The sequence below is a fragment of the Brassica napus genome, chromosome C5 (genome assembly GCF_020379485.1).
Source record: "Brassica napus cultivar Da-Ae chromosome C5, Da-Ae, whole genome shotgun sequence".
In the NCBI taxonomy this organism is placed as follows: Eukaryota; Viridiplantae; Streptophyta; class Magnoliopsida; order Brassicales; family Brassicaceae; genus Brassica; species Brassica napus.
The window spans coordinates 48,006,116-48,030,409 of NC_063448.1; the positions used below are offsets into that span (position 1 = coordinate 48,006,116).

Here is a 24,294-nt window from a genome sequence, read left to right on the forward strand (position 1 = left end):
GATTGAGATTCATTATTATCAGGACCTTTAATAATTTGCAGCTTGGCGTCCCAAGCTACATTGTTTGGTACCTGTACCTTAGAGCCGGCCGGCCTTATCTCTATGTCTGGGATGGTTTTCTTGACCTTGGATTTGTTTTATCATTCTATGCACCTTTCTCTTTTGTTTCCGAGGATTCTTATCTTTTGGAACTTATTGGTCTATCTTGTATAGACTCTGTAGCAACTTGATTGTGTCTCTCTTGGACATCAATTTAGTTGGTGCTTGACAAGCTGGTTTATATATGACTTAGTCATTTTTTTCGGGTCAGCAAATGTGTCTGGCATTTGATTAGCTACCTTTGTAAATGTATAATCGTTGGACGTATATTTCACATTCTTTAGTCCGAGGATCTTGCCAAGACAATGATGGTCGATGTCATTATGTTTCTCTTACCAGCTTATTATTTTCTCCCCCTAATGTTGGATAGTCAGATCCATTAAACTTTGCAATCCGTGTTCTTGGCCACTAAATAGATCACCCATATTTGGCTCAAGATACTTCATTATTTGTGGGAGATTCATATCCAACATATATCCTCATCCTCATTCTCTTCTAAGGATCCATCTTAGAAGGCACATATATTTGTGGTGGCTTATCCAAATATCTCAAGATGTTATATGTCTGGCTCATGACCCGTAATAAATTTGAGATGGGAATATTTATGTTCACTTAATGGTCTGATGCTTATTAGTTAAGATGCATGTAAATTCGTGTGTCCCCAAGCCTTGGACTGAGAGTTTAGACCTATGGGTAATGGCCAATACAGATTTATAAAAGGATTCAGCCAAGCTATATATAGTATGGACATGTGTGGATTTGTCCTCACTGCCCCTCATGGACATACTATAAGCTTTAAGTGCTTTGGGACATCATGGCATAATGAGTTTCTCTTGTGTTCATGCTACACACGTGAGATTCTATGGGATAACTCTTTGTGCCCTTTCCAATATCAATTTCGCATCATGTTTTGGACCAGGATGACCAATCCAGTCATACCATAAAGTGTATAATTTCGTGGGTAAACCATTCTGGTTACCATGACTATTGCCTCTATCATACTGATCTTGGCATAGTCTAGATCAATAGAGAATGCATGTATAGTTTTTTTTTTTTAGGACTCATTATGGTCTTGAGAGATTTTATACATATATCTGAAGGAACTCTTTGTTTCCTTCGCCCATTGTTTCAATATGGAAACCATTCATTCTTATATCTCTATATAATCTCAATGGGTTTTTCTGGGTGAATATAAAGCATCTAAATGCTTGGCCTTATACATATCTGGCCATAGCCCTTAATGTGTACCATACCCGCAAATCATATTGGCGTTTTCAAAAATCATTCATTCCTTTTATTAAGTTTTAATAAAACAAGTTCATAGAAATGAAAAACATAGAAATGAAAAACATCAAAACAAAGAACATAGAATTTAGATTACAAATGTCGAAATCAATCTTCAGTTTTTTTTTTTAGACAATCTGAAGTTTCATAATCCATAAGATCGTCCTTCTTATGATTGAAGTCGTTTTCATCATCTTGGTAAGTCATATGGGCTTCAGGATTCTTCCCTTTCAAGCTCTCTTGATAGAGGTCAACTAGATGCTTGGGAGTCCTACAAGTCTTAGCCCAATGATTGCTCATTTCACATCTATGGCACACATATTTCTCTGATTTAGTCGAGTGTTGGGGTTTGAAAGAAGATCCACGGCCACGACCATGGCCTCGTCCAAATGAGCCACGGTCCCGTCCATGGTCTCTACCATTTCCTCGTCCGCGGCCAAAGGATCTTTGACCGCGGCCACGCCCGTTCGATTTGTCTCGACCACGGCCATGCTGGCCGTTTCCTTGGACGTGGTTGGACTCTTTACTGTCCTCTGTAGCGTGTGCATCAGGTAGTGGAGCTGATCCAAGTGGTCTCATCTGACTGTTTCTCATTAGTAATTCATTGTTCTGCTCAGCGATCAAGAGACAAGAAATAAGATTAGCATAGGTTTTGAAACCTTTCTCTCGGTACTGTTGTTGTAACAGCACATTGCTTGCATGGAAAGTGGAAAAGGTTTTCTCAAGCATATCCTGTTTTGTAATACTTTCACCACACAGTTTCATTTTAGAAACAATCTTAAACAGTGCAGAGTTATATTCGTCCACAGACTTATAGTCTTGGATCCTCAGATTCATCCAATCAAACCGAGCTTTTGGTAAGATCACCGTTCTCTGGTGATCATATCTCGATTTCAATTCATTCCAAAGATCTAGTGGATTCTCAATGGTTAGGTATTGATCCTTGAGACTCTCAGCTAGATGATGACGAATGATCAAGATGGCTCTGTAACGATCCTTTTCATTGGCATTATTGTTCTCGGTGATACACTCACCGAGTCCCTTGGATTTCAGGATGATCTTAGCATCGAGCGCCCACTGAAGGTAATTGTCTCCAGATATATTTAGGGCAGTGAAATCAAGGTTGTTGATTTTCGACATCTGAAGTTATAGATTAATATTTTTAGATCTTTTAGGAATAGTTTTTAATGTTTAAACGATTAGGGTTTTATGTTCAAACAATCAAACAACCCTTCACAGCCAAGATCTATGCCTCACGGCCAATGAGCAAGCCGCACGGCCATGGATGCAAACTAGTTCGTTTTTATGCATTTAGTTTGTCGTGTAATTGCAATCCTAACACGGTTTGTTTCTATCAGTTCATGATGTAATCAAAACAAGCAAACCTATCGGCCAAGCAAAGATCAAGCCACACGGATATTTGATTCAATTCAACACCATTCCTAGAATAAGTTCTAAGTGTAATTGCAATCAATCAATGTGATTAAGTTATGGTATGAATGCAACAAGGCCACACGGCCACGAGTATGATCAAGTCTAGAACAGTTTAACCTAATATGTAGTTTCAGATTTCGATTTTAAAATAATCTAAACTAGGTCATTAGGGTTTTAGTTTAAACAAGCCAAACAATCAGATTCGAGTTTGAACAATCCTAACAACAGTTCTAGGTGATCAATCAATGTTCAATTTCAAACAATCAAAATCGATTTTCGGAATTAGGGTTTTAGTGTTTCGATTTTACTAACAAGCAATTTCAATTTCAGGATGATCAAATTCAATCTCAATCAATCAATCAATCAGTTTTAATTAATCCGTAGTTTTCGAATTAGGGTTTAGGGATTTCGAAAATTTGATCTTAGATCAAAGGGATTTGATTTGAGATTCAAAACTTTTAAGGTTCTGATTTTAATTGATCAATGGATCAATCTCGATTTTTAGGGTTTGGGGATCGAACTTATAGAGCTTCAATTTACTCGCTTAGGGATTGATCTATTATCCTATGGCTTTCATCTTAGAGATTATATTTTAGGGTTTCATTCTTTACAATCAACCAAATTCGATTCATTATGTTCTTAGAATTCGAAATACCTTTAGTTTAGTTGTTTGTAGAAACCGGACCACCAAGAATGAACCTCGAGCTGGCTGGGACGCGAGCTGCTTCTATCGGATCGCGAGCGGCTCTGATGCGAACGGGAGCTATTGCTGTCGGATCGCGAGCTGTCCTTGATGTAGGATGGAGCTGAGTTCATCTAGGATCAGGAACACCTTGGGGCTGGAGCTGATTAGGTGGACACGAGCTGGAACGGAGTCGCGAACAGATTAGGGTTCGTCGGTATTGTCGGGTTCAGATTAGGGTTCCAAAGCAAATCGGCGCATCGGTGGTCAGATCGACAAGCGGTTTGCACTGACTGATTCGTCTCGGCCAGGGCTTCGATTTGATATCTGTATCGTTTTCTGGGTCCTCGCGGTTTGGGAGAACGGCATCTTCGAAGTTCCGAGGCAGATTTCTTTTCATTTAGGATTTTAGGGTTTTAGCGATTTGGTTTTAGGCTCAGGGTGTTAGAGGCTATCGTGCTGATAACGTGTTGTAAACTTAAGGATTTATATTTGTAAGTTTTTGTATATTATTAATGAATAAGTGTTCCATTTATATAGGAGTTACAAGAGAGATAAATGGAAATACAATAATAAAAAAAATTACAAATTATAAACATAAACGAATTAGGAAATAGTCAAATTGTAGCCGTCTCTCTCTAATTGTATGGGCCGGTAATGGATCGGACCGGTTATGGACATCCAACTATTGATTTATAATAGATCGATTCCTTTTCATGATTTACCTCAAAAGTTAATTCTTTTTTTTCAGTTTAGTCCTTTAATTCTACAATTTTTCTTTGAAGTTCATACAGTACAGTACCCCAGGAAATAATGAAACAGAGCATTTGCAATCCACACGAGTTGCTAGCACGTGTGAACCATTGATTAATTATTGACTTGACGACGTCAGCTAACAATGATTAATTGAGAAGAACCAACAACAAACAACTGGGGAAAATCAATTAATAAGAAACGGAAAAAAATTGTTGCTCAAAAAAAAAAAGAAACGGAAAAAATTAGCCACTTGCGCAGCTCTGACTCAGTTTAACTCCGACCTCTCTCTCTCTCTCTCTCTCCCGGCGATTCTGTTCAGCTCTTGGAATCGGAACGGCCCAAGCTTTAGACTCGCAGGTGAATACTCTCTGCATTGTATTATCTTTCTCCTTCGTCTTCGTCTCTGCTTCTTCTTCAAGCTTTTGCGTTGTTTCTCCTCTCTTTGCACCGTATGACTTTCGTCTAGCTTCGTTGATTGAACATTGACTTTACGTTTTACTTTTTCGATCGTAGATTTCTCAAGATTCGCCTCAATCTTAGTTTCTCTCTACTTCAGAGCAAGCAGCTCCATCATTCGGATCATCGAAGGTTCGCTTAGCTTCGCCGATAGTAAGTTACTCGCTGCTAAGATCTCGATCTTGAAACTGGAATTGATTTCTCTCGAACGAACGAATAAACGCGATCTCATTGATCAAATTCGAATTCGAGAACGTAGCAGTTAGTTAGTTTCTCCAGATTTAGGAAACAAAAGCACTTTGACGAACTTCGATCACAACAAGCGAAACTACATATAAATATCTGAATTATACTTATTTGATAGCATGCTGATGATTGATTTCTAATTCTTGCCGTGTTAGGATATTCATGATGCTATTGTTGTAATCAAGAAACTATGGAGGATCTTCGGCTATCACCACTGCGACTAGGCAGCTTCAAGTCGTCACCTCCAAGGGGTTCACCTACATTCAGGAGAGTACATTCTGGCAGGACTCCACGTAGAGAGGTCAAAGCTAATGGCGGAGCTCTTCAGTGGTTCAGAAGTAACCGGCTGCTCTATTGGCTGCTTTTGATTACTCTTTGGACCTATCTTGGATTCTATGTTCAGTCTAGATGGGCGCATGTTGATGATAACAAAGTTGAGTTCTTGCGCTTTGGGGGCAAACTTAGGGAAGATGTTTTGCATGTGGAGCAGAATAAACGAGTGGATTCGGTTGCTGATAAGACTACTCATTTGGTAGTGGATGGTACTAATGTAGTACATGTGGATGTTAATAAGAGGATGCATGTGTCTCTGGCCAAGAAAGAGGATGGCACACCTAGGCGAAGCTTGAGTGCCAGGAGGAGGAGGAGGAGAAAGGCTGGTCGTAGCTCACGTAGTAAGACTCAGAAGGTGAGAAAAGTTGTGGAGGACTTGGATGAGCAAGATCCAGAGCTTCCAAAGACGAATGTTACCTACGGTAAGCTTTTTGGTCCTTTTGGGTCACTAGAGGATAAGATTCTTGAGTGGAGTCCGCAGAAGCGATCAGGGACGTGTGACAGGAAGTCAGACTTTAAACGCCTTGTTTGGTCGAGGAGATTCGTCCTGCTTTTCCATGAGCTTTCAATGACCGGTGCTCCAATCTCGATGATGGAGCTGGCTTCCGAGCTTATGAGCTGTGGCGCAACGGTCTATGCGGTGGTTCTGAGCAGAAGGGGTGGTTTGTTGCAAGAGCTCATAAGGAGAAGGATCAAAGTGGTTGAAGATAAAGGAGAACTCAGCTTCAAAACCGCCATGAAAGCAGATCTTGTCGTTGCAGGATCAGCTGTTTGTGCTACATGGATTGGTATGCTGATTCTTTGACATCACTACTTACACGAACTTATTTTAATTTTTCATGTTTATAAATGTGTACTAGCTCATTCAATACATGTTTTCTTGAATCTTCTTTTCTCGCAGATCAATACATGGATCACTTTCCAGCTGGTGGAAGTCAAATAGCTTGGTGGGTAATGGAGAACCGGAGAGAGTACTTTGATCGGGCAAAGCCTGTACTTGACCGGGTGAAGCTGCTTATTTTTCTATCTGAAGTACAGAGCAAACAGTGGTTAACATGGTGCGAAGAGGAGCACATAAAGCTTAGGTCTCAGCCAGTTATCGTTTCGCTCTCTGTTAATGATGAGTTGGCTTTCGTAGCCGGGATTTCCAGTTCGCTGAATACTCCAACACTGACCACAGAGATGATGAAGGCGAAAAGACAAGCACTACGTGAATCAGTCAGAAAGGAATTTGGTTTGACAGATAAAGATATGCTTGTGATGTCTCTTAGCAGCATTAATCCGACGAAAGGACAACTTCTTCTCCTTGAATCTGCCGCCTTGGCACTAGAAAGAGCAAATGAACCAGAACAAGTTGCTAAAGGTACTCAGTCCAAAATCAAGAACCTCAATGGCATCAAGAAAGAAAAGATTAGTCTTTCAGTCAGACATCGGTTAAGAGGTTCAGCAAGAAAGATGAAAATCAAGTCTCGTGTTGTTGATAATCCGTCTGTTCTGTCTGCCACCGGTAAAAGGAAGCTGCTGTTCTCTGCCAACGTAACACAGAAACAAGACCTTAAGCTTCTTCTTGGATCAGTTGGGTCCAAGAGCAACAAAGTTGCATACGTTAAGGAAATGTTGAACTTCTTGTCAAAGAACGGAAACTTATCGAACTCGGTTGTGTGGACTTTAGCGACCACTCGTGTTGCCTCACTATACTCTGCAGCAGATGTCTACGTAACAAACTCCCAGGTAACGTTTCTTATCTTGATCCTTTTATGGCTTTACATAAAACAGAGCGTTGTTCAAGTCTCGTTTTTGCTTTTGTTCAATCTGTGAAACAGGGAATTGGTGAAACATTTGGGAGAGTGACTATCGAAGCAATGGCTTATGGTCTTCCGGTGAGAACAAATGATTTTGATAGACGAAAATGAAATGTTGTTCATCCTAATCATTGTTTTTTTCTTTTTCATGGGACCAGGTGCTTGGAACAGACGCAGGAGGAACAAAGGAGATAGTGGAGCACAATGTGACAGGGCTGCTACACCCTGTGGGGAGGCTAGGTAACAAAGTGTTAGCTCAGAATCTCTTGTTTCTGCTTAGAAACCCATCTACAAGGCTACAGCTAGGAAGCGAAGGACGTAAGAAGGTTGAGAAGATGTACATGAAGCAACACATGTACAAGAGATTTGTAGATGTTCTAGTCAAATGCATGAGACCCTAAGTGTGTACTTGCCCTCGTTTATTTTGCTTTAGTTGTTCATGATCCAGGATAAACAAAACCCAATTCTTATCAAATTCGCTGATATTCTTTAGTTATGTAAGTTTCTGTATATTCTTTTGTTTGTTACCATTGACACACATGATTTTGTATCTTACGGAAGGGAAGATAAGAACGAAACCTTAAATCTTTTAAATAACAAATAACAAATCTCTATGTTACTGTGCTTTGATCGTCGCTCTTGAACAAGTGTACGGAGGTGAAGAGAAAAGGGTGATTGGTTTGAGTAAAATAGTCAGAAAAGAATGTCGTGAGTTGAAGTAGCGCGGGAGCAATCAACCGATCGTACTCGTTTGAATAGGTTAGAAAACTATACGAAGTCAAAGACAATGAAGTGGAAAGGTTAATCAAAAGTGATCAATGCGAAGACCTAATGATAGTTAAAGTTGCATGCTCAACTTGTATATTATATAACATATTGATAAATATAAAACAGTGCATGCTCAACTTCTCATATAACTATAAGTATAGTACAGTACATACATGGTATTGTATTTCCTCAAACGCACCCCATATAGATATAGTACATGGTATCGTATTCCTTCAAACACACCTCTTCCCTTAACTTATACGAGAAGACTTGACCATGCAAATATAATATTCATCCATCACAAGTGAATCTCTGCTTGTGAGCTTCGGTAACTAACTTAACATTTGTGGCCAGTCCAAGAGCTTGGAGAAGACGAATAAAGTACCAAGTAATGTCAATCTGCCACCACTCAAGTCCATGCCTAGCCGAGAACTCAAATGCATGATGGTTATTGTGCCAGCTCTCCCCTAGTGTTACTATCGCCAGCCACCTCCAATTATTTTCGCGACATTCATTATTAACAGCTCAAAAGTATTAAAAAAAAAACATAATATCTAGACTATAGTCGTGTTTATGAATTACTTCTTACCAAGTGTTCTTGGAGAGATCTCCAGTTTTCCATGGCTGCGTTCCCCATGTATGCGAAGCTGCGGTCATCAGAAATGTGGAATGTAGCACAAATACAGTTCTAACTCCCTGTCACAGATAATTTCTATTGAGATTTAGGAGTAACTATTATTTATATAAGATTAAAAAGAGGAGAAAATCAACAAAGTTACCACTCCCCATACGAGGAAAGGAAAGCCACCGAAGATGTAAAGGAGAAGGGAAAGTGCAAGGTTGTTCAAAATCCATGTTCTTTGTAGAAACCTATAAAAAGGTTGTCCCACTAAATCGGCTGCGTTTTGTTCCCCTCCACACTGTTTATATTACAACTCATGATTTAGACCTACTTATTATTTCAACTGATGATAGAATTAGAACATGTGGATTACTGATTAATTACATTTTGGAGAATAGAACCAGTGTCAAAGATCCATAGGAAATAACTAAACCAAAAACCATGGAGAGGAGTATGAGGATCACGATCTGTATCACTGTATTGGTGATGGTAACGATGATTGCTCACCCACTCTATTGGATCTCCCTGTACATATATATATGTATATATATAACCAATGTAACATTAAGCTATGCTCACATAACATATTCGTGTAGTGAGTTTAATTTATTGTTTTATTTTTTCAAACCTGAAAAGCAAGTGTGCCACACCAAGCAAAGAGATATTCTAGCCATTTAGGCAGAACAAAACTCCGGTGTGATAGATTCCGGTGATAAGACAACGTGATCCCGGTTCCAGCAATGACACTGAGACCAACCGCTACACGAAAAGCCGACCAGTTGAAGTGAAAAGGTGCATATAGGCTGAGAAGATGAACACCAAGTATCCCTATTGCTCTACTCACATCCCAATAATCCCATCTCCTTTCCCAAAATACTCGCTTCTTTCTCACAACCTCTGAAAATGGTACTTTCCGGTGGCTTTCCTCCGTTAGGGTTGTCTCTCTCAGTGCATCCTCGGCAGTGAAGGTTGGTTTCTTGCAAGCAACAACTAATCTCTTGGTAAAATGGAGTTTTGAGTTAGGTTTGTTATAAGAAGAGAAGATGAGATTGTTAGGGTTGTGTTTTGATGGTGATCTTTTGGAAAGTATCGCTGAAGAAAAGGGAGATAGTGATTTGAGTGAAGTCGATAGAGAAACCATTGTGTTAGTGCATGTGAGTACTGAGTAATCAACCGGTCGTATCCGTTAAATAGGCTTTTTGAGGTGGAATAGTAGTATTCAACATTGCGTGAGAAACAAGATATTAAAATGATGAAAGATACTAGTGACTTTTCTTCAAACACTTAATATTCTCGAGATCAAAATTTTCGTTCTAAGTTAATATTTACATTTGTTCAAAAAAAAAAAAATTGTTCAAAAAAAAAGAAGTTAGTATTTACCTACCCACTCGTAGTAAGTCAATGTCAACACAAACTATTTGATAAGATGATAGTGTTGGAAAATTAGTAGCTTCTTCTCAATGCCGGTCGTCCAAAGAGTTGATATTAACAAATTGAGAGGTGACATTTAGCCCGTGGAACAATACGACATGGACAAATGTTGGAAGGGGACATCAAAGCGCTTCACGTTGGAAGTAGAAGAATGTAGAATGATAAAGCGGAAGACCTTGACTGTTGACCAGTAATACTCAACAGTTAATGCGTGGAAAAACTAGGAATCAACTGATGGAAGATAAACTAGTCACTTTTCTTTCTTTTTTTTTTGACTAAAACTAGTGACTTTTCTTCAAACACATTATCGCTTAAGAAGTTTCATTATAAATGATTAGTTTAATAATTAATTGTGTAATTTGTGAAGTTTAGAACCTCTAGTAATGTAATTTAATTTAGCATGGTCTAATGGGAGAACCTCTTTGAGGTTCTTAATTTTTATTTTTTCTAAGTTGAATGATTAGTTTTTATAAAATTTAAACAAATATAACATAATATGAAATCTTAGTGAAATTGGTGAAGAGAAACAAAAAGAAAAAGAAGAGAAGAGAGTAAGCACAATGTGATTTTCATTACACCATACATATTTTTAACTTATGAAGTGACCAACAATACATCAATAGGTAGCATAAACAGAAGCATTAACTTGGTGTTGAGGTGGAAGTGTTCTTTTCATTACAGGTTATCAAGCATAAGCAGAAGCATTAACATCTAACCTGACAAAGCACTTCTACTCAACGAACAACTAGATGACACTAAATTCCATTTAAGTCCCAACCTAAACAATTTCTAACAAGCATTAAAAGAAAAGTATACTAATCACTTGCCAATTGAAATGAAAGAGAGATGCTTTGATGATGTTCTTCCTCTGTCCATGGAGTTCCTACAAAACCCAAAAACTTAATAAAGTATACGTACCACACAAAAGAGCTACAAAGTCTCCTTCTACAATGTGATAACACTTTTATTCTCATATGTGGCGGATCACATACTGACATACCTGTGACCTGAGGTCTCCTACCAATTTATATGAATCTGACAGGAACTAGGCCTAGACTACCAGCCATAAAACCATGGCTGGAGAACACAAGTAAACAAATATTCATATCTTATAAATATTTAACACATAATTCGTAAGAGTTGAAAGAAACTCCACCACGCTTAGACATTGTAGGAAACAAATAAAAAACGATGAACTTTAGAACTGATTAATAGCAACTAACCCTTGAGATAGCTTCGGGTGAAGGAGTACCAAGCAAATCAGTCATAATATCCAATTGGTGCACCACATTCTTCCCAAGAAACAGCGGCTTCCCCGTGAGCATTTCTGCAAATATACATCCTATGCTCCATATATCAATGGCGGGAGTATACTACATGAGAGAAAGAACAGAATATACAATTTAATCCTCAGCTTGTAATGTCATAATAAACATTTAAATGTTACACAGAGAAAATAAAGAATCGGATTTTACTTTGGAGAAGAAAGAGCCACAAAGTCCTGGCGCACGGTCCAATCAACAAAACAGACACCGCGATCGCCGCACCTCCGGCGACTATAAACGGTCTCCGCCGACCGTACTTGCTCGCGCACCTTCGGATACTGATAAGAAACAATAAGAAACAATCAAATAGACATCTCTTTTAAAACCAAACGCAGAAACTGATAAACAAACAATGTATCAAATACTCATGCTATGATCTTATAAAGTTCAAAGAGTTAGCATGAGAGGAGAGATTATACCATTATTTTTCCATCAAGAAGCAATGATACCATTTCTTTTAAAACCAAAGATTGCTCTCTGCTCTCTGCATCCAAAACCAAATCCCAATTTCAGTTCACGATTGAAACGCAAACGATGCCTCAGTTAATCTCTGCTCTCTGCTCTCGCCTCATCAAGATCACGATCCTCTGCGGATTCGTCACCATCCTCGTCCTACGCGGCACGATCAGCGTCGGGAACCTCGGGAGCTCGAGCGCCGACGCGGTTAACCAGAACATCATGTGTGAGTTTGCGTTGGTCTCCGCCAACCGTACTTGCTCGCCACAGCTTTGGCGACTATAATCAGAACTCATCTTTTTCTTTTCAGTTTGAATCCAATCGTCTCTTCTCTCTCTCTCCAAAAGACGATTCGATTTGTCTTGCAAACCCCCTTCGGATAAAAATCAGAACTCATCTTTTTCTTTTCACTTTGATCCAATTGTCTATTCTCTCTGTCTCCACAGACGACGATTCAAAAGAACTTTTGGAAACATCAACGAAGAGAGACCAATTTTTTTTTTCCTTTTCGCTTAAAAAGCATTACCCAATACGAAATAGACACGTATGGGGTGCTTACCATTTCTTAAAGTGCTTTGTTTAGCAGCTGTTCTATCCTCTTATGTATTTTTTTATTTATTTATTTTAGTTTTTTTTTTAAGAGACCTTTGTTAAAGCCTCCCGATGGAGGTGGTCTAACATCCGCCCTCGTACGTAGTAGGTCAGTTCCAATACAGACATTCCGATAAGATGATTGAATTTGGTAGTTTTTTCTCTGTTTGTTGGCCGCCCAAAGATTTAAATAATGAGAATGACTAATATATTCTTCCAATCCATAAACTCTCATCATTTTATCAGCCCCATTCGGTTAGACTCTTTCTTATCAAAGATGGTTTAAACCCGAGTTGACGCTCAAGAGCTGAGATTGCTTAAAAGTAGCCCCAAACAATATCGAACCGACAAATAAAAGCTAACATGAGACCATTGGCAGTCTTGTTATGATTGATGATCCAAAACTAAATCTTCATTTTTAGCATATGTAACCATTTGTTTGTATGTGACAGGAAAAAAAACGTTTGTTTGTTTGTTTCTTTCCAAAAAAAAAACAATAAGAACAAAAGTTCAACAGCTTCGGTTTCAGGTAAATCATGGTATTTTATTTATGAGAAAGGGACTAACGAAAAATCAAGAACACAAAAACAAGAAGATGGATGATAACAAAAACATCATCAAAGCCCTAGCTCGGTGGTGTCTTGTTCTGCAAGCCATCATGGTATCTTCCAACACCGTGGCTCTCAAGGAACCAGACTACGTAAACATGAACATAACAATACGTAATGCAATGACCGGGCTGCTCCGCCCGGAAGTCGTCTATCGGTGCCAGTCCAGACGCAAAGATTATGGTTGGCATCGATCTACAAAACCAGGAACTCAGTTTTCATTTCCAATCATTCTCATTAAAGGCGAAAGCAAGATACCGGCGATTCACATCTGCCGTTTCCGGTCCGCTTTAGGAACCGCCACACTCGTGATAGAAAACACTTATCTCGACGCCGAGATGTGTCCTAAATCTTCATGTGCTCATGAAGCGACACCGAAAGGGATCTTGTTTAGAGGCCTTGAATGGGATTTCAAAACCGTGTTTCCAAAGCTCAAACCAGTTGAGTATCTAGAATTGCCGTGGACACCTTGGCCAAACAGAATATGAATTTTTCATCATATTTTTTTTCTTTCCTTTTGTATTCATTCTAATTATAGAAGTTCAAAATTCATTATCATAAGAAGTTTGTCCATACCATGCTACATTTATGCGTTGGAGAAACTGTTTCTTTTTGTTCTGTTAATAGTGTTTATAGAGACCCACCAAAGCTCGATTTATTGAGAAGAACTATAGGTTTATTCGCAGTAGGAGATGTAGGAGGAGCAGAGTTTGAGAGAATTATTCAACTTCTAGAAGATAATTTATGCAGGGAATTAACTATATATTAAGGATCAGATCAAAGCCATTCTCTTCTTTTGAGCTTCAGTAGGTAACTTTACGTTAGTGGCCAAACCAATAGCCTCAAGAAACCTAATGAGACACCAATTAACGTCGAGCTGCCACCACTCGAGTCCATGCCTAGCCGAGAACTGGAACGCATGATGATTGTTATGCCAACCATCGCCAAGTGTTAAAATCGCTACCCACCTGATTTAATTTATCGACAGTTTATTAATATTCATTTGATTAGTATTATTTTGTGAAAATATTCCCACATATGTTTATGTATAGACATTAGTACCAATTGTTTTTGGAGAAGTCAGGTGTGTTCCAAGCTCGTGTTCCCCATATATGGCAAACTGAGTTCACCAGAAAAGTCGCGTGGAGTCGAGCCACAGTTGCCACACCCTGCCATTGCCAATTCTCTCATAATTTTAATTTCTTCCTCTTTTTTTGTTAGTAGAATTTTAAAAGATAATAATGTGTTTTGATTTGAAAATATATTGTGGCCCGCAAACTAAGTTCTTGTCCCATCCTGTTAGACCGTCTCAGACTCTTAGGTATTCTATATGTCAATTTGCTTAAATTATTATATCACTATAAAAATATATAACGATAATAGTAATATAGTATTATAAGTGAAATTAAGAAGAGGAGTAATTTTTTTATTTTGAGAAAGGGCTTAGAAGAGGAGTAATTGTCCTTACAATTCCCCAAACGAGGAAGGGCACGCCTCCACATAAATAGAGCAGAAGCGCATATGCCATTAAATGCAAAACGAAGGTTCGGTGAAGAAACCTGTAAAAGGGCTCTCTCACAAGGTCATTTGCATTCTCATATCCACCACACTGCATCCAATGATTTAGTCCGGGTTAGGTTTGTCTCCCCCATATAAGGCCATTCCTATTTAACAAATACTCTCTTTGTTCCTGAAAGTAAGATTTTCTATAGTATGCACGCTTATTAAAAATTTAATAAATGTTTATAATTTAATTTATTTTTTATTTTTTTATACACTTTCCAATAACTTCTGACCAATAAAATTTAATCAATTCAAATATTCTCAATTAATGTTCCTCAAAAGTATAAAAAGTACCTTAACAATATCGAAAATCTATCTTTGTAGAACAAAAAAAAAATCTAAAACATATTACTTTCGGGAACGGAGGTAGTATGATTTTTTAAAGTACCAGATTGAAGATAGAACCAGTATCAAATATCCACGTTATGTGGCTAAACCAAAACCCTTGTGTAGGGCTGTGTGGGTCACGTTGTGTATCACAATGTTTATGATGGTACCGATGGTTGCTCACCCACTCTATTGGGGCTCCCTGCACACACAATTTACAAGTGACGACTACAAATAAGTTATAGTGTTAATATCAAATAATCATCTATTCATCTTTATAATATATAAAAGTGAAACCTGAAAAGCCAGAACGCCGCCATAAGCAAATAGATACTCAAGCCATTTCGGTAGATTGAAACTTCGGTGAGAAAGATTCCTATGATAAGACAAGGTGATGCAGATTCCAATGATCACACTGAGCCAAAGGCAAAGCTTAAAGGCTGACCAGTTGAAGTGAAATGGAGCCAAGAGGCTTAGCAAATGAACCCCAACGACTCTGACTAGCTTTCTCACGTCCCTAGAATTCCAACTCCTTTCCAAAAATGCACTCTTCTTTCTCACCACCACAACATCCGACAAGGGAAGTCTCCAGGAACTCTCAACCGGAACTGGTACACCGTGAACAGCCACGAACATCTGTTCCTTGTGAATCACTGATCTCCTCGTTTGGATGTAGAAGAGTTGGGTGTGTGCTAAGCGAGCAGGGCATTATTATTATTACTATTGGGGTTATGTTTTTTTACAAATGGTGAAAAGGGAGAAACCGCTTTCAGAGTTGTAGATAGATACGCCATGGGTTTTGGTTGTCAAATTTGATGCATGTACATGCATACTCATGTGCTACTATAGTCTATATATACTCTGGAAGTGACTTAAATTTTACCAGTAAATGCCACATTAGTTTGAACATATATGATATATCATTCATCTCCAGTTAATTATTTGCAGTAAAAAAAAAAAAGAACGGTTGTGCTGATGGCACGTCTCACTCACGTAGTAATGGTTGTCGGTTGATGAGTTATATGAGTATATACATTCAACGAACAAAAAGGTACAATTGATCACTGCCACGTGTTCCTTGCCGCTCAAATAATCAAAACAGTACGAACCAACTATAAGATCGACACGATCGTAAGAGGTACTCGGGACTCGGCATATAATGGAGGAGAGAGCGCTGGTACTTTGGGCGGTCCAATTGCGGTATGAGACTATGACTACCTGCGTGGGTCTAGATTTTACGTATCAGTTTTAACTTTTTGGTAAATATTTTCTTTTGCACATTAAGGTACCTATGCATTCTAAACTCTCGAATTAGGTCTGATTTACACTTAACATAATAGAAGCCAGTGACCATGATAAACAATTAACCATCTAGCCGTTTAAATGGGTTAGAGAACTACACGTAATGGATATATTGAAGTGCATGCAAGACCCTTACCTATGAACAACATAGCGTGAATTCAATGATGAGAATGATACTTGTGACTCACTCATTTAGTTACCTCCACATCGTAGTTAGTCGATTCAACAAAGACTGTTGCTTAGATACAGTGTCAGTCTCAAAACATTTTTAGGTTCTGTCAAAAATATATTAACTGGATACTTAATAAATTAGTGATGCAGTTTAAAATTTTAATACATCTAACTTTTCTTTTAACTATAAGAATTAAGTTTGGAAGTATATCTAAATATTTGAAGTTTCAGGTTTTAGTTTTTATATTTGTTTTGAAATTTCTTAAATTATTTTATTTTAGATTTGGATTCTATATATTTGACCGCTAAACTTGTGCATGTTAAAAAACTGGTCAACTTTGTTTAGATGATAGTGTTTGAAAATAGTATGTTTGTAAATAGTGATCTCATCTAATTCTACATAGCTGGATCAATCAGCCTTAATTAGTTTTAAAAGAAATTATGAACTAGATTTTGATCTGCGCTCTTAAATCCCGAATTTTTAATTATAAATAATGTTTGATATAAAATAGTATTTTGGTTTTGCTGTACATTATTAGGAGTATGATACATAGTCATATTATATTAAAGAAGTAAATGATTTTATGTACTATTAGAATTATATAAATTTATGAATTAGTTTATTTGAGATTTTTATGTACATTCTTATGTTACACGATATCAGTCTATTTTATAAGATTTACATTTGTTAAGTTGTTGAGATTTCCACTACAAGAAAACATATTTTTTACTAGGGCAGTATTCGTTGTAAATTCGTCGTAAACGGGATGTTACGACGAATTAACGTCGAAAGACGTTTCGTTGTTAAACGTCCGTCGTAACGGAGGTTTCGTCGTAAACGACTCGTTACATTTACGACGAAATATATTCCTCGTAAAGCGCAGGGAAAGTATTCGTCGTAAATGCCACGTAAGACTTCGTCGTAAAGCCCACGTAATTGTTTCGATGTAAAGCACACGTAAATACTTTCGTTGTAAATCACTCGTAAACATTTCGATGTAAAATCCTCGTAAATATTTCGATGTTAATCACTCGTAAACATTCGATGTAAACTCCATGTAATGTTTACGAGGAGTTTACATCGTTTCTTATTATATTATTATTAATTAGTATATAATAGATTTTAATTTATATTTAATATTCAGAATTTAAAATAATTTAAATTTTAAAACAAAATATGAAATTGGAAAACATATTTTTAAAAAGTCATACAATAATATTTAAATTCATAATACAAACAGAAAAAAAAACTACATATTGTCGAAGTAGTTGGTGGGGTTGCTCGGCTGTTGACGGGTTGGATCGGACTCTTGGGGATCTCGTGGTGGCATTCCAAGAGCGGCTCGTCTCTCACTCAACATTCTCTGCATAACCGGGTTTCCCACGGCCATCACGTCTAGCAAATCCTCAAGAGAGTCTAAACGAACCTGCTGGCTATCCATTTGAGCCTTCTGGCTATCCATTTGAGCCTTCATCTGAGCAGTCTCTTCATCCCGTCTCGAAGTGTATGACGAAGTTGCCCTTGCAACTTCGTTAACAGAGCCTATACCGACTATCCGTCCCTTCTTTTTAGGAGCCACCTATAAAATCAAAACATATATTAATATAGTTAATTATGTTAAAATATTTAAAATAATGTAAACTAAAATTTTAAGTTACCTCTTCGAAGATTCTGTCGACCTCTTGGGTGGACAATGTGACTGGTAATCCATCGGGAGACTCCTGGGTTAGTTGCGTCTCCCGTTCTTCAATCCGACCAGCCACTGTTCGGAAGAGTTTCTCAGATGCAGGATCCACAAAAACTCCGTCGGATGTGGCGTGAGTCATCTTGAATAGGTCAGACAGAGAAGGTAAGACTCCCGTCTTCTCGAACTACAAAAAAAATTAAATTAAATATTATAAATTATATTAATTGAATATTTTAAAATATATATTTAAAACAAAACTTACAGCTTCTAGACGGACTCCTGCATGAGGTTTTTGTCCGGTTCTGTGAAGCATGGGCAAATGACCATCTTTATCCTTCGTCCTTCGAGAAGCCGAGCACGAATTGGCCTTTCTGATCGAAGAGGGGTGCTCCCAATAGGCGATGAGGCCATCCCACACATCCGTCGTGAGCTCAGTGGGCTTTCCCTCATACCCGTAGATCTCCCACTTGTCCTTCCAATCAGAGACTGTGTTGCAGAGGCGTATCTTTGCCTTTGCAACGAATTCCGCCTTCACCCTCTCGGTGATTCCCAAAGACCAATGCCACTTTTGCTGAAACATAAAATTTTTGAAAAAATTACAATTAATAATAAATATTAAATATATATATATATATATTTAAAAGTGAAAATTTAATTAAATTTAAAAATCTTACCGCAAAACATTTAAACCACGTGATCTTAACGTGATTTGGTGTCTTGCTCCAGTTCGGGTATGCCCCGTCGTAGTAACCCTTAATCGTCGCCGAAACGCTCCGGCTAACACAGTTGTTAGCCCCAAACCTAAAAAAAAACAATTTAACCATTACAAAATAAAAATTAATTAAATTTTAAAGTAATAAAAATTAATAACTTACCAATAAGTTCCTCGGGGTCTATCGGGGTCTAGAACATCCAAACCCTCCCGTCCAGGCTGGGCAAGCAAATCCTCCACCGTATATCTCGCGAAGGGAGCATATGAAGGCACACGCAAATCCGGATGAACTGCACCTTCTGGGACAGGCTCAGGTGCAGCCGCTGGAGGAGGAGGTGGAGGCATCTGCGGTGGAAGAGGAGGACTCGAAAAAACTCTCTGAGAAGTCTGAGAGTCTGGAACTGCATCGGAAGACGATGGACCGGAAGAAGATGTACCGGAACCATCGCCAAACAACTGGGCATAAGTAGGTGCTGCTGGTTTCCTTCTAGGAGCCATCTAAAAAAAAATTAAATAAATTTAATCAATTATGACGACATAATTAAAAAATTATTCTGTTACCTAACTAATCACCTAAACTATAGGATTCCGTCATCTAACTAATCACCTAAACTAATTAACCTAAACTAATTATCTAAATAATCACCTAAACTAATTACCTAACTAATTAATAACCTAAACTAACTTAAAAAAAAAAAAAAAAAAAGAGGGAAGAGAATGTACCTTAGGGAGAGGAGAGGAGTTTAGGAGGAATGGACGAGGCAGCCTCGTCTCGGCGTCCCAATATATAAAAAATGTTTCGTCGTAAACGCGACGTAACATTACGACGAAGTTACCAGGCCCGTGTTTTTTCATTTACGACGAAGTTACCCGGCCCGGGTTTTTCGATTTACGACGAAATTACGTCGAAACATCGGTTTACGACGAATTTACAAGGCCCACGTTTACGACGAAGTTACCAGGCCCGCGTTTTTCCATTTACGACGAAATTACGTGGAAACATCGGTTTACGACGATTTTACAACGCTTAACCCTAAACACCGAGAATGAAATCCCTAAACCCCAAAGTCACATATCATCTAACATCATATCTCTTCTTCTCTACTACTTTGTGCTCTTTCTCCAACTTAAACTCTAAAACCCTAAAACTCCAAATAATTTTTTTAAATTAACACAAATACATATTATATAAAACAACATTTGTTACACATACATTAGGATGGTAAAAAACAATATTTCTTTAAACATACGTTACAATAGAGAAATACAACATCAGAGACATATATTACATCACTCTAAATCGTTTTCGTTCTCATCAATATTACATCACTCTAAATCGTTTTCGTTCTCATCACTATCATTACAATCATCATCGTCGCTTCTCTCGAACTCGTCTTCACGTGCTTCATCTGTCGCATCTTCGGGAATATCTTCATATTGAAAGTTTTGCGGGTCGATCAAAAGGATTTCATCAGTTGGTTGTTCTGGTACCTCAACTTCATTGATAGCGTCTTCTTCTTGCAAGGGCGGTTCTTCTCCAGCGACAATGCGTCCACGAGGTGTAATTTTGATAGCAGCTAACCAGTTTATCCCGGAAGTTCGAAGCCGAGGATAAGGAAGGAAGCTTACTTGCTCGGCTTGTGAAGCTAAAATGAAAGGCTCAAATTTGTTGTATCTTCTCCCAAAATTGACATCCACAACACCAAATTTGTTATACCGAATCCCTCGGTTCACAACAGGATCGAACCATTCACATTTGAAGAGGACGCATTTTAGCTTCAATAACCCCGGAAATTCCACTTCAATAATCTCCTGCAAGATCCCGTAAAAGTCCGTTTCACCTTTCACACATATTCCGTAGTTACTCGTTGCCCGATGTCTCCCATACTCGTATGTGTGAAAGGTAAATCCTCGTGTGAAATACATAGGTGATGTGGTGACCTTTGCAACTGGACCTTGAACCAATTCGTGAAACCATACGGGATAATAAGGATCGTCATAATCAACCTGCCAAAAGCAGTTATTCTTAATTAATATTGAAGTATCAAAACACTTACTTAATTAATCAATGTATGAGATATATTACGTACCTGTGATTTTAACCACTTGACAAAGTGCTTATCTTTACGTGTGTCCACATCAGTTGCAGATATTCCTGGTATTGCTTCTTCAACTTGAGATACAAACATGCTGCAAATTAAACAAATAATCAAGTCATACATAATTAACTGCAATTCATATAATTAACATTCACAAAAATATTTACCTTTCAAAGTAACGGGTCACTGCATCCTCGCAGTTGAGCAGAATATAAGTGTGGGCACTATGTTTATCCTCTTCACATGACCACCATACTTCTTTCGTTTTACCACCAAACCGTGCAATTTCGCAGAAAATGTCAGGAACACCATCAATTGGATATGATGTCGGTACTCCACCATCATCATATCTTCTAGGAACTCTTTTCCTCGTACGAACAGTTGGAGCAAAGTAGTATGATGTGAAGTTAGATGTTTCGGCTGTCAAACATCCCGCAACTATTGAACCTTCCACCTTTGCAAGATTTCTTGCTTTCCCCTTCAAATGTTTCATCTGTCGCTCATACGGATACATCCATCCGTTGTGAACAGGTCCACGAAGCAATGCTTCATACGGTAGGTGGACAACTAGATGCTCCATGACGTCAAAAAATGAAGGAGGAAATATCTTCTCCAGGTTGCACAATATGATCGGAATGTTATGATGAAGTTGTTCGATGACTTCTTCCTTGAACGTACGTGTGCTGAGATCTCTGAAAAAAGCGCCGATGGCTGTATATTGCAAAAGTAATCAAATTAATAACATTTCATAACATATGTATATATATTAACGTTTTATAATTACCTGCAAGTGCTTCATGGACATTTGCTGGAAGGAGCTCGGCAAAAGCAAATGGAAGTAGTCGTTGCATAAACACATGACAATCATGACTCTTCATTCCGGAGAACTTTTGACCTCGTTCAACACATCTTGACAGATTTGAAACATAACCATCAGGAAACTTAACTTCTGATGCAACCCAGTCAAACAAGGTTGTTTTGGCTTCTGATGACAACCGGAAGATGGGAACATGAACGTTTCCATTGCTCTTGATATGTAACTCACTTCTTGAGCAAATATCAGGTAAGTCCATCCTTGACTTTTTGTTATCTTTTGTCTTCCCAGGGACGTTAAGTAATGTATTCATGATGTTCTCAAAAAAGTTCTTCTCAATATGCATGACATCCAGATTGTGGCGTAAGAGAAGATCCTTCCAATAGGGTAGCTCCCAAAATATACTCTTCTTATGCCAATTGTGAGACACACCATATCCATCAGGCATATTTCCAGGAACATGCCAATTTCCTCCAACTTTAACTGTTTCCTGAGCTCCGTAATAATCAATGTCTGCTTCGATCTGCTGGCCGGTGAGATATGGAGGAGGACCGTCTCTGACAATTTTTTTGTGCCGAAACAATGTCTTATTTCTTCTGTACGGATGGGCAAGTGGAAGAAAGCGACGATGACAGTCAAACCAACAACTCTTCCTACCATTCTTCAGTTGAAAAGCATCTGTCGATCCAAGACAATATGGACAAGATAATCTTCCATGTGTTGTCCAGCCAGACAACATCCCATAAGCAGGGAAATCACTTATCGTCCACAGCAGAACTGCTCGCATCGTAAAATTGTTTTTCAAGGAACAATCGTACGTCCTCACCCCTTCTGACCACAATTGCTTTAGCTCTTCTATCAACGGTTGAAGAAAAACATCAAGAGACCGTTTTGGATGCTTCGGCCCAGGGATTAATATGGTCAAAAATAGAAATTCTTGTTCCATGCACATATCCGGCGGTAAATTGTACGGCGTAAGAATGACTGGCCACAAAGAATATTGTCTACCAGACATTCCAAATGGACTAAATCCATCGGTGCATAACCCAAGATAGACATTCCGAATATTTGTAGCAAAATCTGCGTGTACCTTGTTGAAATGTTTCCACGCTCTTGCGTCTGATGGATGTGCAACCTCACCATCTCTCTGGACATGTTCCGCATGCCACCTCATCGATGCAGCAGTCCTCTCAGATTGATATAATCTTTTCAATCTGTCTGTAATTGGTAGGTACCACATCCTTTGGTACGGTACCCTATTCCTCCCACGGCCTTGCGGTTTGAATCGTGGTTTTTTGCAGAATCGACACTCTTCTAACTTGTCATCTTCTTTCCAGTAGATCATGCAGTTGTCGATGCAAACATCAATCATCTCCGAAGGCAACCCAAGACTATAAACCAATTTCTGAATCTCATAATAAGATTCAGCAGACACGTTGTCTTCTGGCAAATACTCTTTAAACAACTCCGCCCATGCATCCATGCAATTCTCAGGTAAATTATGATCCGTTTTAATATTCATCATCCTAGCTGCTAGAGACAATTTAGAGAGACCTTCTCTACAACCAGTGTAGATTGGTTGATTTGCAGCATCTAGCATTTCATAAAACCTTTTTGCATCCAAATTAGGTTCTTCTACATTTCCAGTTCCATCAGCTATTGTTGTAGTTGTTTCTAAAAATGCATCACTAATCATATCTTGAACCCTATCATGATCTACCATCTGCTCATGATCTTGATGATAATTATATTCATTATGCAAATGATTCGGTTCTTCACTATGATGACCATCCTCAAAATTATTATTACTACTACTAGCTTCATTTCCCCCATAACCCTCTCCATGTTGATACCAAATGTAGTACTGTGGTGTAAATCCTCTGTTTACTAAATGCTTCCATACAGTTTCACTACGTGCAAATTTTGAATTCTTGCATTTCCGACAGGGGCAGAACATCTTACCGCTTTCCTGTGTGATCGGTGTACAGCCCGCCTGGTGCATGAATGTCTCTAGCCCGCTCAGAAATGCGTTCGTCACCCTCCCGTCGGAATCTTTGTGCAAATACATCCAACTCCGTAACTCGTAAATACTACCGCCACCGGCCATTTTTTTCTTAGATTTTTTTTTTGAAATCTTTTTTTTTCTGATTTTTTTTCGGATTTTTTTTCTCCCGTTTGTGTGTTGTGAGGAAGAGAGTTGTGGGAAATGACATATATATAGAGAAATTTTCGAGTTGGGTAGTTGAAATATAACAACGATTTTACAAGGAATATTTTACATGGATTTTACATGGTTTTAACATATTATTTACAACGACTTTACGACGAAATTAGGTAAGTTAAAGCACATTGAATACACGTTTTCACCTAAATATAACGGTAACATGCTTCGTTGTAATGTCGATGTAATGATTACGACGTATTTCTCATTCCATGTACATTCGTCGTAAACTTACACGGAGTTTACGACGAAATCAGTTCGTCGTAAATTTACATGGCGTTTACGATGAAAGTTAGATTCCTCGTAATTTCGTTGTAAAGACCATGTAAATTTACGACGAAATATTTTCGTCGTAAATGTTCGTTGTTATGGGCACGTTTTCTTGTAGTGTTCAGATTAACTTGGCAGTTTTAGACTAACTTAATTATACTGATTTGTAGGGGTTTTAATAGTTTTTAACTGATCTTGCCAAAACAAAACTATAATTATAAATAATTTTATTTA

General features: G+C 38.3%; 4 protein-coding genes across 9 annotated transcripts; 2 read left to right on the forward strand and 2 right to left on the reverse strand.

The window, feature by feature from the left end:
* The first annotated feature begins 4,428 nt into the window (after positions 1 to 4,428).
* Positions 4,429 to 7,602, forward strand: LOC106402029. 2 transcript variants are annotated; one of them, XM_022703396.2, is made up of 6 exons: positions 4,429 to 4,612; positions 4,769 to 4,843; positions 5,113 to 6,078; positions 6,192 to 7,021; positions 7,114 to 7,170; positions 7,251 to 7,602. In XM_022703396.2, exons 3-6 carry the CDS (start codon positions 5,148 to 5,150, stop codon positions 7,491 to 7,493), a joined length of 2,061 nt encoding a protein of 686 aa, XP_022559117.1. In that variant the 5' UTR covers positions 4,429 to 4,612; positions 4,769 to 4,843; positions 5,113 to 5,147; the 3' UTR covers positions 7,494 to 7,602. The 2 variants fall into 2 exon arrangements, with proteins under 2 accessions (XP_022559117.1, XP_013698115.1); XM_013842661.3 differs by having other exon boundaries at positions 4,430 to 4,612; positions 4,769 to 4,864.
* Positions 7,603 to 7,924: 322 nt separating this feature from the next.
* Positions 7,925 to 12,339, reverse strand: LOC106400093 (delta-9 acyl-lipid desaturase 1-like). 5 transcript variants are annotated; one of them, XM_048756992.1, is made up of 9 exons: positions 11,658 to 11,951; positions 11,389 to 11,516; positions 11,137 to 11,286; positions 10,914 to 10,990; positions 9,111 to 10,796; positions 8,867 to 9,007; positions 8,640 to 8,780; positions 8,450 to 8,556; positions 7,925 to 8,350 (listed from the first exon to the last, which is right to left on the reverse strand). In XM_048756992.1, exons 5-9 carry the CDS (start codon positions 9,621 to 9,623, stop codon positions 8,152 to 8,154), a joined length of 1,101 nt encoding a protein of 366 aa, XP_048612949.1. In that variant the 5' UTR covers positions 9,624 to 10,796; positions 10,914 to 10,990; positions 11,137 to 11,286; positions 11,389 to 11,516; positions 11,658 to 11,951; the 3' UTR covers positions 7,925 to 8,151. The 5 variants fall into 5 exon arrangements, with proteins under 5 accessions (XP_048612949.1, XP_048612947.1, XP_048612946.1 ...); XM_048756990.1 differs by lacking the exon at positions 10,914 to 10,990 and having other exon boundaries at positions 11,658 to 12,339; XM_048756989.1 differs by having other exon boundaries at positions 10,914 to 11,286; positions 11,658 to 12,339.
* A 400-nt stretch (positions 12,340 to 12,739) lies between these two features.
* On the forward strand, positions 12,740 to 13,418 carry BNAC05G37440D. Its single transcript, XM_013839467.3, has one exon. The coding sequence runs from the start codon at positions 12,836 to 12,838 to the stop codon at positions 13,379 to 13,381; it is 546 nt and encodes a 181-aa protein (XP_013694921.2). The 5' UTR covers positions 12,740 to 12,835; the 3' UTR covers positions 13,382 to 13,418.
* Positions 13,419 to 13,631: 213 nt separating this feature from the next.
* LOC106400080 (probable lipid desaturase ADS3.2, chloroplastic) lies at positions 13,632 to 16,176 on the reverse strand. The gene is made up of 5 exons (XM_013840491.3): positions 15,081 to 16,176; positions 14,845 to 14,985; positions 14,362 to 14,502; positions 13,956 to 14,062; positions 13,632 to 13,861 (listed from the first exon to the last, which is right to left on the reverse strand). Exons 1-5 carry the CDS (start codon positions 15,417 to 15,419, stop codon positions 13,666 to 13,668), a joined length of 924 nt encoding a protein of 307 aa, XP_013695945.1. The 5' UTR covers positions 15,420 to 16,176; the 3' UTR covers positions 13,632 to 13,665.
* Between the last annotated feature and the right edge of the window lie 8,118 nt (positions 16,177 to 24,294).

Coding starts and splice junctions, on each gene's coding strand:
- LOC106402029 (XM_022703396.2), top strand. CDS start 5,148: ATGGAGGATCTTCGGCTATCACCACTGCGACTAGGCAGCTTCAAGTCG. Junction 7,022..7,113: donor TCTACGTAACAAACTCCCAG/GTAACGTTTCTT, acceptor TCTGTGAAACAG/GGAATTGGTGAAACATTTGG. Junction 7,171..7,250: donor CAATGGCTTATGGTCTTCCG/GTGAGAACAAAT, acceptor TCATGGGACCAG/GTGCTTGGAACAGACGCAGG.
- LOC106400093 (XM_048756990.1), bottom strand. CDS start 9,623: ATGGTTTCTCTATCGACTTCACTCAAATCACTATCTCCCTTTTCTTCA. Junction 9,008..9,110: donor GTGGCACACTTGCTTTTCAG/GTTTGAAAAAAT, acceptor ATATATGTACAG/GGAGATCCAATAGAGTGGGT. Junction 8,351..8,449: donor GATCTCTCCAAGAACACTTG/GTAAGAAGTAAT, acceptor AAATAATTGGAG/GTGGCTGGCGATAGTAACAC.
- BNAC05G37440D (XM_013839467.3), top strand. CDS start 12,836: ATGAGAAAGGGACTAACGAAAAATCAAGAACACAAAAACAAGAAGATG.
- LOC106400080 (XM_013840491.3), bottom strand. CDS start 15,419: ATGTTCGTGGCTGTTCACGGTGTACCAGTTCCGGTTGAGAGTTCCTGG. Junction 14,986..15,080: donor GCGGCGTTCTGGCTTTTCAG/GTTTCACTTTTA, acceptor TTGTGTGTGCAG/GGAGCCCCAATAGAGTGGGT. Junction 13,862..13,955: donor GACTTCTCCAAAAACAATTG/GTACTAATGTCT, acceptor AAATTAAATCAG/GTGGGTAGCGATTTTAACAC.